General features: G+C 40.9%; 1 protein-coding gene across 1 annotated transcript; it reads left to right on the top strand.

Annotated features, from left to right (window-relative positions):
• The first annotated feature begins 10 nt into the window (after positions 1-10).
• Positions 11-11,839, top strand: noxred1 (NADP-dependent oxidoreductase domain containing 1). Its single transcript, XM_048191723.1, has 6 exons — positions 11-289; positions 389-552; positions 2,972-3,152; positions 5,967-6,124; positions 10,788-10,986; positions 11,294-11,839. The coding sequence occupies exons 1-6, from the start codon at positions 132-134 to the stop codon at positions 11,430-11,432; spliced, it is 999 nt and encodes a 332-aa protein (XP_048047680.1). The 5' UTR covers positions 11-131; the 3' UTR covers positions 11,433-11,839.
• The last annotated feature ends 735 nt before the right edge of the window (positions 11,840-12,574 follow it).

The following is a 12,574-nucleotide window of genomic DNA, read 5'->3' as shown; positions in this document are numbered from 1 at the left end:
ACGTAAAGCAACTACTTTTGTCTTATCTTATTGATTCTAGTTTCACAGTTTGAAGTAGTTACTATAGAAACCGGACATGTTTACGTAAAATCTGTAACTTTAAACATCAACTATTTAAATGTTTTATCGAAATGTTGGACTTGACCGATAATTTAAACTCTCTCGGATTTGAGGCTGGACTCAGTGAAGATGAGAAAGAACTGCTTTATCTGCGCAGTCGATCTGCTGGCTTGACTGTCAGCGGATGCGCGCATGCTGTATTTGTCTATGAACTTTTCAGATTATTAAGGTAAGAGCAGTCGAACAATGTTCTGGATCTCATATGACTCTAATATACATATAGACGGCGGTTTGTTTTTACCACACAGCCACGTACATTTTCCCACAGAAAGAAACTGAATGCTGAGGATGTCTGCACTGCTAAAACACATGTGTCTGTTGGCATACTGGGTGGAGGACACATGGGCAAACAGCTGGCAAAGCTTTTACTGCATGCATCCAGCCTCAAGCCACGCCACATCAACATCTCAACTAAAAGACCCGAGACCTTAGGTTAGTGAGTATATACTGTATGTAGAGGGAAACAAAAATTTCTAGTTTTGTTTTTTGACATTGCTCTTTAAAAGAAAAAAGTATCAGCTGTATGCAATTTACTCATTAAGCACCATTGATATCCTCATAACTGTGGGATATTTAACCATATAGAGCCCTAAAAAAGAAGTTTGTTAAGAACCAGAGTTTAAAAATACATTGCATTGAGATATCTTTAATGCTTTTTGAGTTACAGACATGTTAATTTTGAAAAAAACAACAAACATGAAAAGTGCTTCTCCCCATTCTCCCCAACGAGAATTGCTAAAGTCAACTTAAAGGTGCTAAAGAGGTTCTTTTTGTCGACTGAGTTTTTGAAATGAGCGCATGGGTAAGAACAACCCCCCTCCTTCACAGCTCATTTAGAGGGAACGCCTCCCAAAACTCGTGCACGAGTATCGGAACACGAGTGTTTAGCACCGGCATTTGCTGTGTTATTAAGCCGGGCACACGTTTAAGGACTAGCTAAAACATTCTGACTATGCTCAACATACAGCGATAGTTTCCTGCTCCTGAAGCAGATTTATATACTTTCACATGGAATTTGAACACCGACTGTAATCGCAGACTGAAAGCAACTGGCTCTGACTGGACGCGTTTGAGCGCGATCAGTCATAAGTATCAATTTACATTCATAATCGGCCTTACACTTAAAGCCGCGCACACACTTAGTGGATTCATTATGTCGGACTCACCGCAGGTAACTCATAATCTGCAGTTGTTACTCCTGTCTCCTGACAAAAACATTGCATGCGGCGCCTGTGGAGTGTGGAATGTTACTGGAGCGCGCAGCCGCGCGTCTCTCACATGGATCGTCATGGCAGTGATTGACAAGCCAGAGGGCCAATCTTTTACGCGATGATCGCATAAACGATTGGCTGATGTTTTTAAGGCCCTACCTCGTGCACAGATGATGTATATTAATATTATTACTTTCAGTGCACCTAATAAATAGTATTTTATCAGTTAGTAAAGACAGTTTCAAGTAATATTGCAAAAATGTATAAAACAAAACATCCTCTTTAGCACCTTTAATTTACTTATATCCTTACCAATCTTTGTGTAAATATAAAATAATTTTGCTGCCATCTATCTAATCATTTTCTCTCCCTGTAATTTGTCTTAAAATTGTAGGTGAAAATTGTCATTTTGACCCCCCTCTACAATATAGTGGATTACTCAGTAATAAATAATTTAATATCTTGGCTTTCATTACTATTTATGTTTGTCAAAAAAGTGAGTCTACTGTATGTATCTCTCTCTCTCTCTCTCTCTCTCTGTGTGTATTCAATTAAACATTATGCAATAAATTATATATAATACCTATAAAGTAAAATCATATAAAATTAATTATATTAATAAACATTAAAATAAGAAATAAATAACACTATTGTTGTTTTTGTAGTAACTTATATACTGTTATTCAAAAAATTTGGGGTCAGTAAGATTTCATTTTTAAAAGAATTAATTTTATTCAGTAAGGATGCATTAAATGGATCAAAAGTGACAATAAAATACATTTTTACATTGAATAATAATAATAATAATAATAATAAATGTTTCTTGAGCATCAAATCAGCATATTAGAATGATTTCTGAAGGGTCATGTGACACTGAAGACTGGAGTAATTATGCTGAAAATTCAGCTTTGACATCACAGGAATAAATTACATTTTAAAATATATTAGAATAGAAAACAGTTATTTTATATTTTTGTAATAATATTTCACAGTATTACTGTTTTACTGTATTTTTGATCAAATAAATACAGACTTTGTGAGACTTGTTTTAAAAACAGTAAAAAAATCATATAGTGATCCCAAACTTTGCAATTGTTTTAAAATCTAAATAACTGCATCTAGTTGTATAATCTAGTCCATATATTTTGTTTCCTAAATGATTAAAAGATATCAATGAAACATGATTAATCTTAGGTGCACAAATATCTTTAGTAGCATTCTTTTATTTTTTTATTATTTTTGCATCACTTAGCTGCTTAACTACACATGAATCAGTTCTCACAGTCCTTACAACACTGTGTGAGGCTGAACTGATTTGTGAGTGTGTTGATCCTTATTGAGGTGCATCAAAGCTGCATAATGGTGCAAGGCGTTACTATGGAAACACATGTGAAGGTCCACTCGCCTGCGACCCACTGGCGCCCTCTTGTCATAGTAATTATTCATGCAGTCAGGAGTTGTTTCCACACTAATGGTTCACCTATCATAAAAAATCCTCCTGAGTCTGGCTGTCATAAAGATTAAAATCAGACCGGTTTTACATTTGACATTGTAGGACTGGTGTTCCCTAATAATCGATAAATCAGGATTTTCATCAAGATCTACTAGTTAATTCTCACATTTCTTTCATTGATCCATAGGGGAAATTTCAAACATTGGTGTTGAGTGTTACTTTGACAACATTAGACTGGCTAAATGGGCAGATTTGCTCTTCCTCTGTGTCTTGCCTTCTCATCTTCCTCAAGTATGCTCAGACATTCGCTGCCATCTGTCTTCAGGCTGTCTTGTGTACAGTTTCACCTCAGCAGTGCCACTGAACAGGTATTAAGATGAACATACGTCAGATTATTAGCTTTATTTTGAATACGCACTGTTATTCATTATGGAATAAGGAAAATCTCCTGTGCTTTGATATCTGTTTGTTGATCGAATCTCTGTCAGATTTTGATTATAGAGTCCAACAGTTGGGTTCCGGAAGTAAAAACCCCATTCATTTTCTCCATAAGGAAACTGATTTTTAATGTTAACATATAAAACCTTTAAAGACAGCCCTACTGTGAGCTACAAGGTTGTTAATCCATGTTATAGGTTTATGCTGAAGACGTCAGACCAAATTATTTCAGTTTATTTTTAAAATAATCGTCTTTAACAGCAGAATTAAACTACATTACCCATGATGAAAATGATACCAATCAGAGAGTGGAAAAAAGCAACATGCTCCAAAAGAGCTCTTTAGCTCCGCCCTCTCTCATATACCACCACAAATTACGTAATTTAGCCGATCTCCCTACGCTTTAAAATACTGAAATGCTTATATACACACTGCCTGGCCAAAAAAGTCACTGTTTGGATTTTAATAGGTAAATACTTAGGAACCTATGAATGGATCATTATTACAGTTATTATTATGTTTCTAGCATGTTATATGTTTGGCAACGGTTCTTTTAACCCTAATTGATGGAGTGTGTAGCTTTTCATTTCTTAAACAACCATGTAGGAAGACACATCATGGCCATATTCCAGGATGAAAATGCCAAGATTCATCAGGCTCAAACTGTGAAAGAATGGTTCAGAGAGCACGAAGAATCATTTTCACACATGAATTGGCATTTTGTGTGAAAATGATTCTTTGTGCTCTCGGAACCATTTTTTCACAGTTTTAACCCTGATGAATATTGGCATTGTCATCCTGGACCTGGAATATGGTCATGATACATATTCCAACATGGTTGTTTGCCAAACATATAACATGGTAGAAACATAATAATCACTATAATAATGATCCATTCATAGGTTCTTAAGTATTTACCTATTAAAATCCAAACAGCGACCTCTTTTTTTTGGCCGGGCAGTGTATATATATGTGCATTTTTTGCAATAAACTACTTAAAGGTGCCGTAGAATGAAAAATTTAATTTACCTTGGCATAGTTGAATAACAAGAGTTCAGTACAGTGAGTCTCAAACACCATTGTTTCCTCCTTCTTATGTAAATTTGATTTGTTTAAAAGACCTCAGAAGAACAGGCAAATCTCAACATAACACCGACTGTGACGCAACAGTCGGGATCATTAATATGTACGCCCCCAATATTTGCATATGCCAGCCCATGTTCAAGGAATTAGACAAGGGCAGCCAGTATTAACGTCTGATGTGCACAGCTGAATCATCAGACTAGGTAAGCAAGCAAGGACCATAGCGAAAAATGGCAGATGGAGCAATAATAACTGACATGATCTATGAAAAATGTTATTTTTAGTGATCTGTGTAAATTGTCTTTCTAAATGTTTTGTTAGCATGTTGCTAATGTACTGTTAAATGTGGTTAAAGTTACCATTGTTTATTACTGTATTCACTGAGACAAGAGAGCCGTCGTTATTTTCATTATTAAACACTTGCAGTCTGTATAATTCATAAACAACTTCATTCTTTATAAATCTCTCCAACAGTGTGTAATGTTAGCTTTAGCCACGGAGCACAGCCTCAAACTCATTCAGAATCAAATGTAAACATCCAAATAAACACTGTACGCGATTAGACATGCTGCATGACGAACACTTTGTAAAGATCCATTTTGAGGGTCATATTAGCTGTGTGAACTTTGTTTATGCTGTTTAAGGCGACGGCGAGCTCCGGGGGTGGGGAGCACGAGGATTTAAAGGGGCAGCAGCCTGAATCGGCGCATATTTAATGATGCCCCAAAATAGGCAGTTAAAAAAATGAATTAAAAAAAATCTATGGGGTATTTTGTGCTGAAACTTCACAGACACATTCAGGGGACACCTTAGACTTATATTACATCTTTTGAAAACGCGTTCTATGGCACCTTTAAAATACATTGTTTTTATACATGTTCATAATTAACATTTGTAAATGAGTAGTTTTATATTTCTCCATAGTTTTTAATTTGATTATGCTGTTCGCAATACCTCATGGAATTGTAGTTCTTTCCCTCACAGTCTTGTACCTTTGTCTTTTTGTCGATTTTCAAAAAACTTTTTTTTGCTTTAAATCAAAGATTGTAGTGTTGTGATTCACATCGTAGCTGGTTGGTTTGGTTCTTGGCTTAAAACTCTTTAATGAAGACTATTTTTAAATCCACATGGGAGAAATTAATGGAAAAAAATACTTCCGGAACCAGCGGCACTGAAAAAGGAGGCGGGCACTATTGCACTCTATACTTCCAAATAGGGTTGTCAAAAGTACCGACTTGAAGAGCGTCAAAGATGCCTTTTTACAACATGTTTTTGAAGTGTTGATCTGTGTAGCCAATCACAGACATATCTGTTGAGCACATGAACACAATGGCCACTCAGAGGTGTTTAAATTAGTCAGAATCCACTCAACAGCACTCAAAATGCTAGGGGGAAATGCTGGTATCGTCACATTTTTAAAATTTCTGTACAAGTCGGTACTTTTAACAACCCTACTTCCAAAACTTAGATTTTGAGAGAAAATTACAATAAAACATTTCTGTGTTAGTTATTTTCTTTAACAAATGTATTATTCCTATTGTGTTGAAAAATTATTATTATTTTATGTAAATATTTTTTTTTTTTAAATTCACATGTAACCACAATATGTCATACCATAGTTAAGCATCAACTTATCATCTTCTCGAAACTTTTTTTTTCAGGCTTGCAATGCTTCTTGACCACAGTTTTATTATCAAACCCCAGTATGAGTTTGTGGCTTGTGATGATGTGACTGCAATTTGGCTCCTCCACAATCAAGTGACCACAGCTTTAAAGCACAAGGAAGTGCTTTCCGCCTCACTTCCTCTTTCAATGAATGGTGTGTGATATCTGTAGGTGTATCCTTTGACAAAACATTTGCATTTCCTCTTTAAAATGTTTATATCCTTCTGTCATTATTATAGACATTAAAATATTAAGAAATAAACATTATTATTAACAACATATCTGAATAAATAAAATAGTAATATCCAAATAAATATAAAAAATTATAAATATAAAAAAATTTATAAATAAAAGCAGTTCTTTTAAACTTTCTATTCATCAAAGAAAATGTTTCATACAGAGCCCCCAAAGGGACATGTGATGGAAAAAATGATGAGATGGGAGGAAAAATTATGTCAATGCTTTTGCGCTCTCTCGCAAATATTTTGCCTTCCCCCAAGAAACTTCGCATTCTCTTGCTAAACCTTTGTGTTCCTTTCAAGTAAACTCAGAGGTACTGCAAGCGAAAGCAAACTCAAAACATTTGCGAGAGAATGCAAATGTTACGTATGCTGGTGTAGAGATGAGTTTGATACGGATTTCCACAATACGTACAATACATTTATTAAACAGAAGGCAGAGATCACCAAACATACATCTTAACAAAACAGAGAACGGACGAGGAGTGAAGGGAGTGAGTGCAATATATGGGGAGTGCTGACAATAGAGTCCAGGTGCAGGTGATGAGTGCTGATGAGGAGCTGACGAGGGAAGTGAGTGCAGGTGTGGAAACAGGAGGATTATGGGATATGAAGTCCAGGGAAACAAGGGTTCTGTGACATTACCCCCCCCCTCCCGGTAGGCGCGTCCTCGCGCCGTAGATGAAACAACCGGGAGGGGGGCGGGCGCCCTGGAGACCTCAAGCTGGGGGTCAGGGGCTGAGGGCAGCCATGGCGGGTCAGGGGCTGAGGGCAGCCATGGCGGGTCAGGGGCTGAGGGCAGCCATGGCGGGTCAGGGGCTGAGGGCAGCCATGGCGGGTCAGGGGCTGAGGGCAGCCATGGCGGGTCAGGGGCTGAGGGCAGCCATGGCGGGTCAGGGGCTGAGGGCAGCCATGGCGGGTCAGGGGCTGAGGGCAGCCATGGCGGGTCAGGGGCTGAGGGCAGCCATGGCGGGTCAGGGGCTGCGGGCAGCCATGGCGGGTCAGGGGCTGCGGGCAGCCATGGCGGGTCAGGTGCAGCGGGCAGACATGCAGCGGGCATACATGGCGGGCAGACATGCAGCGGGCAGCCATGGCGGGTCAGGTGCAGCGGGCAGCCATGGCGGGTCAGGTGCAGCGGGCAGCCATGGCGGGTCAGGTGCAGCGGGCAGCCATGGCGGGTCAGGAGCCGAAGCCTTCGAGGCGTTGAGCCCAGGCGTCGCTGAAGGACTGGCGGGTGATGGCGGAACCGTAGGCTCCGCCGACCGAAGCGCAGCCGGGGCTCCAGAAGGCCGCAGTGGAAGCAGGAGGACAGCCAACAAAACGAACACCGGGGGGAATGAGGAGGCCAACAGAAACCGAGGGACGGAGTGACGGAGCGGAGACGGAGGAGTGAAGTCCAGAGGGGATGGCAGGCTGACAAGTGGACAAGGTGTGAGTGGAGGCAGGATGGATACTGGTGAAGCTGGTGGACTGATGGGCAACGGTGGAGCAGAGGGAGGTTGGAGCCGGGGTGAAGGTAATCGCCCAGAGGTCCGAGGTGGAGATCTGGCCGAGGGGGCTTGAGGTGAAGGTTCAATGAAGACACACATGGGAGGCAGGAGAGGGAGGCAGGGAGGGAAAACAGTCTTTACAAAGTTCATAATTGGAGCAGCTGGCTCGGCGGCGGAGACTGGCGCTGCTTGCTCGGCGGCGGAGACTGGCGCTGCTTGCTCGGCGGCGGAGACTGGCGCTGCTTGCTCGGCGGCGGAGACTGGCGCTGCTTGCTCGGCGGCGGAGACTGGCGCTGCTTGCTCGGCGGCGGAGACTGGCGCTGCTTGCTCGGCGGCGGAGACTGGCGCTGCTTGCTCGGCGGCGGAGACTGGCGCTGCTTGCTCGGCGGCGGAGACTGGCGCTGCTTGCTCGGCGGCGGAGACTGGCGCTGCTTGCTCGGCGGCGGAGACTGGCGCTGCTTGCTCGGCGGCGGAGACTGGCGCTGCTTGCTCGGCGGCGGAGACTGGCGCTGCTTGCTCGGCGGCGGAGACTGGCGCTGCTTGCTCGGCGGCGGAGACTGGCGCTGCTTGCTCGGCGGCGGAGACTGGCGCTGCTTGCTCGGCGGCGGAGACTGGCGCTGCTTGCTCGGCGGCGGAGACTGGCGCTGCTTGCTCGGCGGCGGCGGCTGGAGCTGAGGGCTCGGCGGCGGAGACTGGAGAACTTGGCTCGGCGGAGACTGGAGAACTTGGCTCGGCGGAGACTGGAGAACTTGGCTCGGCGGAGACTGGAGAACTTGGCTCTGTCCAAAAGTCTATAAGCCAGGCCACCTCACTTGGTGGCTCGCACAGGGTTGGAGCTGCAGGCTCGGAAAGGGCTGGAGCGGGCTCTGGAGATACTGGAGTGGGCTCTGGAGAGACTGGAGCGGGCTCTGGAGAGACTGGAGCGGGCTCTGGAGAGACTGGAGCCGCTTTCTTCCTCCTCCTCCGCTTACTGGGCCCAGTAGAGGAATGTGGGTCCAGCATGGGGCAGGCCGGAAGTTCGCTGGAAGGGTATGCGGAGGAAGACGGAGCTTGGCAGACTGGCCGGGCTGACCGTGTTTTTGGAAGGACTGGACGAGAGGAACACCAAACTTTCTGAACCTCTTGGACTAAGAATTCGGAGCAATTTAAATACAAAACTAAATTTATAGCATCAGTTAAGGAAACATAATCGTTAGGTTCAATAAAGCGAATAGTGTTCTCATCCAGTCCATCCAAAAACAGGTCGATCAACTGAGAATCCGACCAATCTGTCAAATAAGCGAGCTCTACAAACTCCTCCACATACCTCTCCAGCGAACGACCTACCTGCAGGAGCCCGATTAGGCGATCGCTGGCTGTCAGGGTGAGAGGCGTTGGAGGAGCTGGATCCAGGGAGCCGATGAAAGTCTCCATTTTTTTTTTTCCTGTGGAAAATCCGGTTGTTTTTTGGTCCGTTCTTCTGTTACGTATGCTGGTGTAGAGATGAGGCTGACACGGATTTCCACAATACGTACAATACATTTATTAAACAGAAGGCAGAGATCACCAAACATACATCTTAACAAAACAGAGAACGGACGAGGAGTGAAGGGAGTGAGTGCAATATATGGGGAGTGCTGACAATAGAGTCCAGGTGCAGGTGATGAGTGCTGATGAGGAGCTGACGAGGGAAGTGAGTGCAGGTGTGGAAACAGGAGGATTATGGGATATGAAGTCCAGGGAAACAAGGGTTCTGTGACAGCAAAAGCATTGCATTTTTTTTTTCATCGTCATGTTCCTTTAGGGGCTCCATAGTATCACATATGTTTCCACAAAAATATTAAAGGATTAGTTCACTTTGAAATGAAAATTAGCCCAAGCTTTACTCACCCTCAAGCCATCCTACGTGTATATGACTTTCTTCTTTCTGATGAACATAATCACAGAAATATTAATAAATATCCTTACGCATCCAAACTTTATAATGGCTGTGATAGGGATCAATGAGTATGAGCTGAAGAAAGTGCTTCCATCCACATCCATCCATCATAAACATGTGCTCCACATGGCTCCGGGGGGTTAATAAAGGCCTTCTGAAGCAAAGCGATGCGTTTGTGTAAAAAAAAATCCATATTTAACAAGTTATGAAGTAAAATATCTAGCTTCCGCATGAGCTGTATTCAACGTATGAAGAAAGTGTAAAACTCTCACAGTTCACAAAGCTTATGCTACGTCCTACGCCTTCCCTATTCGACTTATGGAAAAAGTGTAACTGACGTTTACACTTTCTTTGTAACTTCAATATGGAAAGCAGTCTGGTGGAAGCTACATATTTTACTTCATAACTTGTTTAAATATGGATTTTTTTTTTTTTTACACAAATGCATCGCTTCACTTCAGAAGGCCTTTATTTACCCCCCAGGAGCTGTGTGGAGCACATGTTTATGATGGATGGATGTGGATGGAAGCACTTTCTTCAGCTCATACTCATTAATCCCTATCACTGAGGTTATAAAGTTCGGATGCGTCAGGATATTTATTAATATTTCTGTGATTATGTTCATCAGAAAGAAGAAAGTCATATACACCTAGGATGGCTTGAGTGTGAGTAAAGCTTGGGCTAATTTTCATTTCAGAGTGAACTAATCCATTAAGCAGCAGGTTTTCAACCTTGATAATAATAAGAAATGTTTCTTGAGCAGCAAATCAGTATAGTAGAATGATTGTGACAGTGAAGACTGGAGTAATGATTCTGAAAATTCAGCTTTGCATCAGAGGAATAAATAACACTAAAAAATGTATTAAAATAATTTAACAATCTTTTACATTTGTTCATTTTGCAGACGCTTTTATCCAAAGCCTGTATTATGATGTTTCAAATGATTAAAAAGTTAAAAAGTGTCAATGAAAATTGATTAATCTTAGGTGCACAAATATTCTTTTGATTCTTTTTGCAGCTTTTATAACCAGCTGCTTAACTACACAATGATATTTTTTTATGTCCCCTCAAAATATGTCTGCATCCATCTGTCATGTGAATTCAATACAGTGTGGTTTCGTATGGTGTGCTATAAGAGTCCATTAAGTAAACTTTGAGTGTTTACTGAAGGTGGCCTCTTCCTGGATCAGAGATGGGTATCAGCTGCGGTGTACAGTCTCCTCAACATGTGCACGGCAGAGAAGCTGGGGTCCGGAAAGACTCTTCGCCTGCTAAATGGACTGTTTGAGACCGGTGTTTCAACAAAGACATTTACTTATCACAGTTTTGTAAATTCACCCAGTGCATCTGATCCCAATAAACCCGACGAGTGAGTCTAAAGAATTTTTCATACAAAAAATTACAGCAGTGTTATTTTAGTTTAATTATAATTTTAGAGCTTATTTCTGTTTATTGGCAAGGCTAATTTTTGTTTAATTTAACTAATATTTAGATTTTATTTTATTTAAGCTTTATTTCAATTAACAGAAATGTTTTTAACAGTTTTAGTTAACAATAATGTTACATAGATGTTAATTCATATTCATATTCTAAAAGATTAAATCTGTAACAGAACGAATGATGACTATTATATAATCAGGTTTTATAATAATTTGTTTGTCTCTGTTGTTTTACAGCCTTTTTCCGTGGATCAATTTGGTTGATGCACAAACTAAAGACTCTCCATTGACTGATTTGCTGTCAAGAAGTAAAGATTTGCGAGACTGCATTTCAATCATGTACTACAATGTATTTTCAAACCTATCAGAAGGATAGGACGTACTTTTCTTCATAGTTTTTTGTTTACTGAAACAAATCAATTAAATTGTGCAACATTTTAGTTTCAGTGTGAACTTTCTGTGTTCATGTTTAATCTGTTTATAATTAACCAACTGTTATGTTTGCAAGAGGAGTCTAAAATAAGTGCTAATTAAATTCAGGGGAAAAGTTAGTATGTCAGCTCTATCCCTTTGAGCTGCCTTAGTGCTATATTTGTGTTTTATCCTCTGCAGATTTTTGCCACACAAGGCCAAAGTACATTTGAATGTGCCAAGATAACTAGAAAATTGCAAATCAAGTAAATATTGACTAGAACTAATGAACAATAGAACTGTTCACTTATCTCACAAAACATGTAATGCTACCAATGGAAAATACTTGTAAAATAAATGTAAGATAAATCATTTTCTGTGGTATTTGTTTTGCATTTTATTATTTTATTTTATAGAGTGATTTAAATGCACACTATATTTTTTTTTGTTCAAAATTAACAAAATTTAAATAATGCAATACATTATCATTATCAGTACTTCTTCCAAAACATGTTTTTGCCTAACCCTGATTCACTATTATAAGTGTTTATATTTTAGACCTGTCGGGATGGTTTCCATGGGGAATTGCGTACATATGTCACTTGCCTGTGCGTGTCTCATCATATCTGTAAATAGAGAAAAGTTGCTCCGGCTACTTTGACGCGTGTCTGGTGTGGGAGCAGCATCAGTGTTGCCAAGTCAACGGTTTTTCAGCAGAATTGGGCTACTTTAACTCTGTTGCCACGGGTTGTTTTTCATGTCCGCGGGTTGAAGCAACTCCAAATAACATGATATTTAGACCCTGGAATGCAAATTTTACCTAGGGAACCGTGGATTTTACCCCCTGGAATGAGTTTTGAGTAACAATTGGGCAGGTTTTGTTGTGAAAACCTGGCAACCCTAAATGGCATAGATTAGTTGTCACAACAAGAGAGAAAGGTTGACATGGAGCACGATAAATCTTGAGCCTCCAGTGATTCACCCATTTTAAACAAACACAGAATAGAGAAGAGTCTGCTGGCAAAAAGAGAACAAGTCTCACGCTCGTAATAAAACCTGAATCAACATTGACTTGGCTTTTTGGAAATGGCGAGAACTGAGGGATTT

The sequence above is a fragment of the Megalobrama amblycephala genome, linkage group LG5 (assembly GCF_018812025.1).
Source record: "Megalobrama amblycephala isolate DHTTF-2021 linkage group LG5, ASM1881202v1, whole genome shotgun sequence".
Lineage (NCBI taxonomy): Eukaryota > Metazoa > Chordata > Actinopteri > Cypriniformes > Xenocyprididae > Megalobrama > Megalobrama amblycephala.
This window is presented reverse-complemented; position numbering and strand designations above follow the sequence as displayed.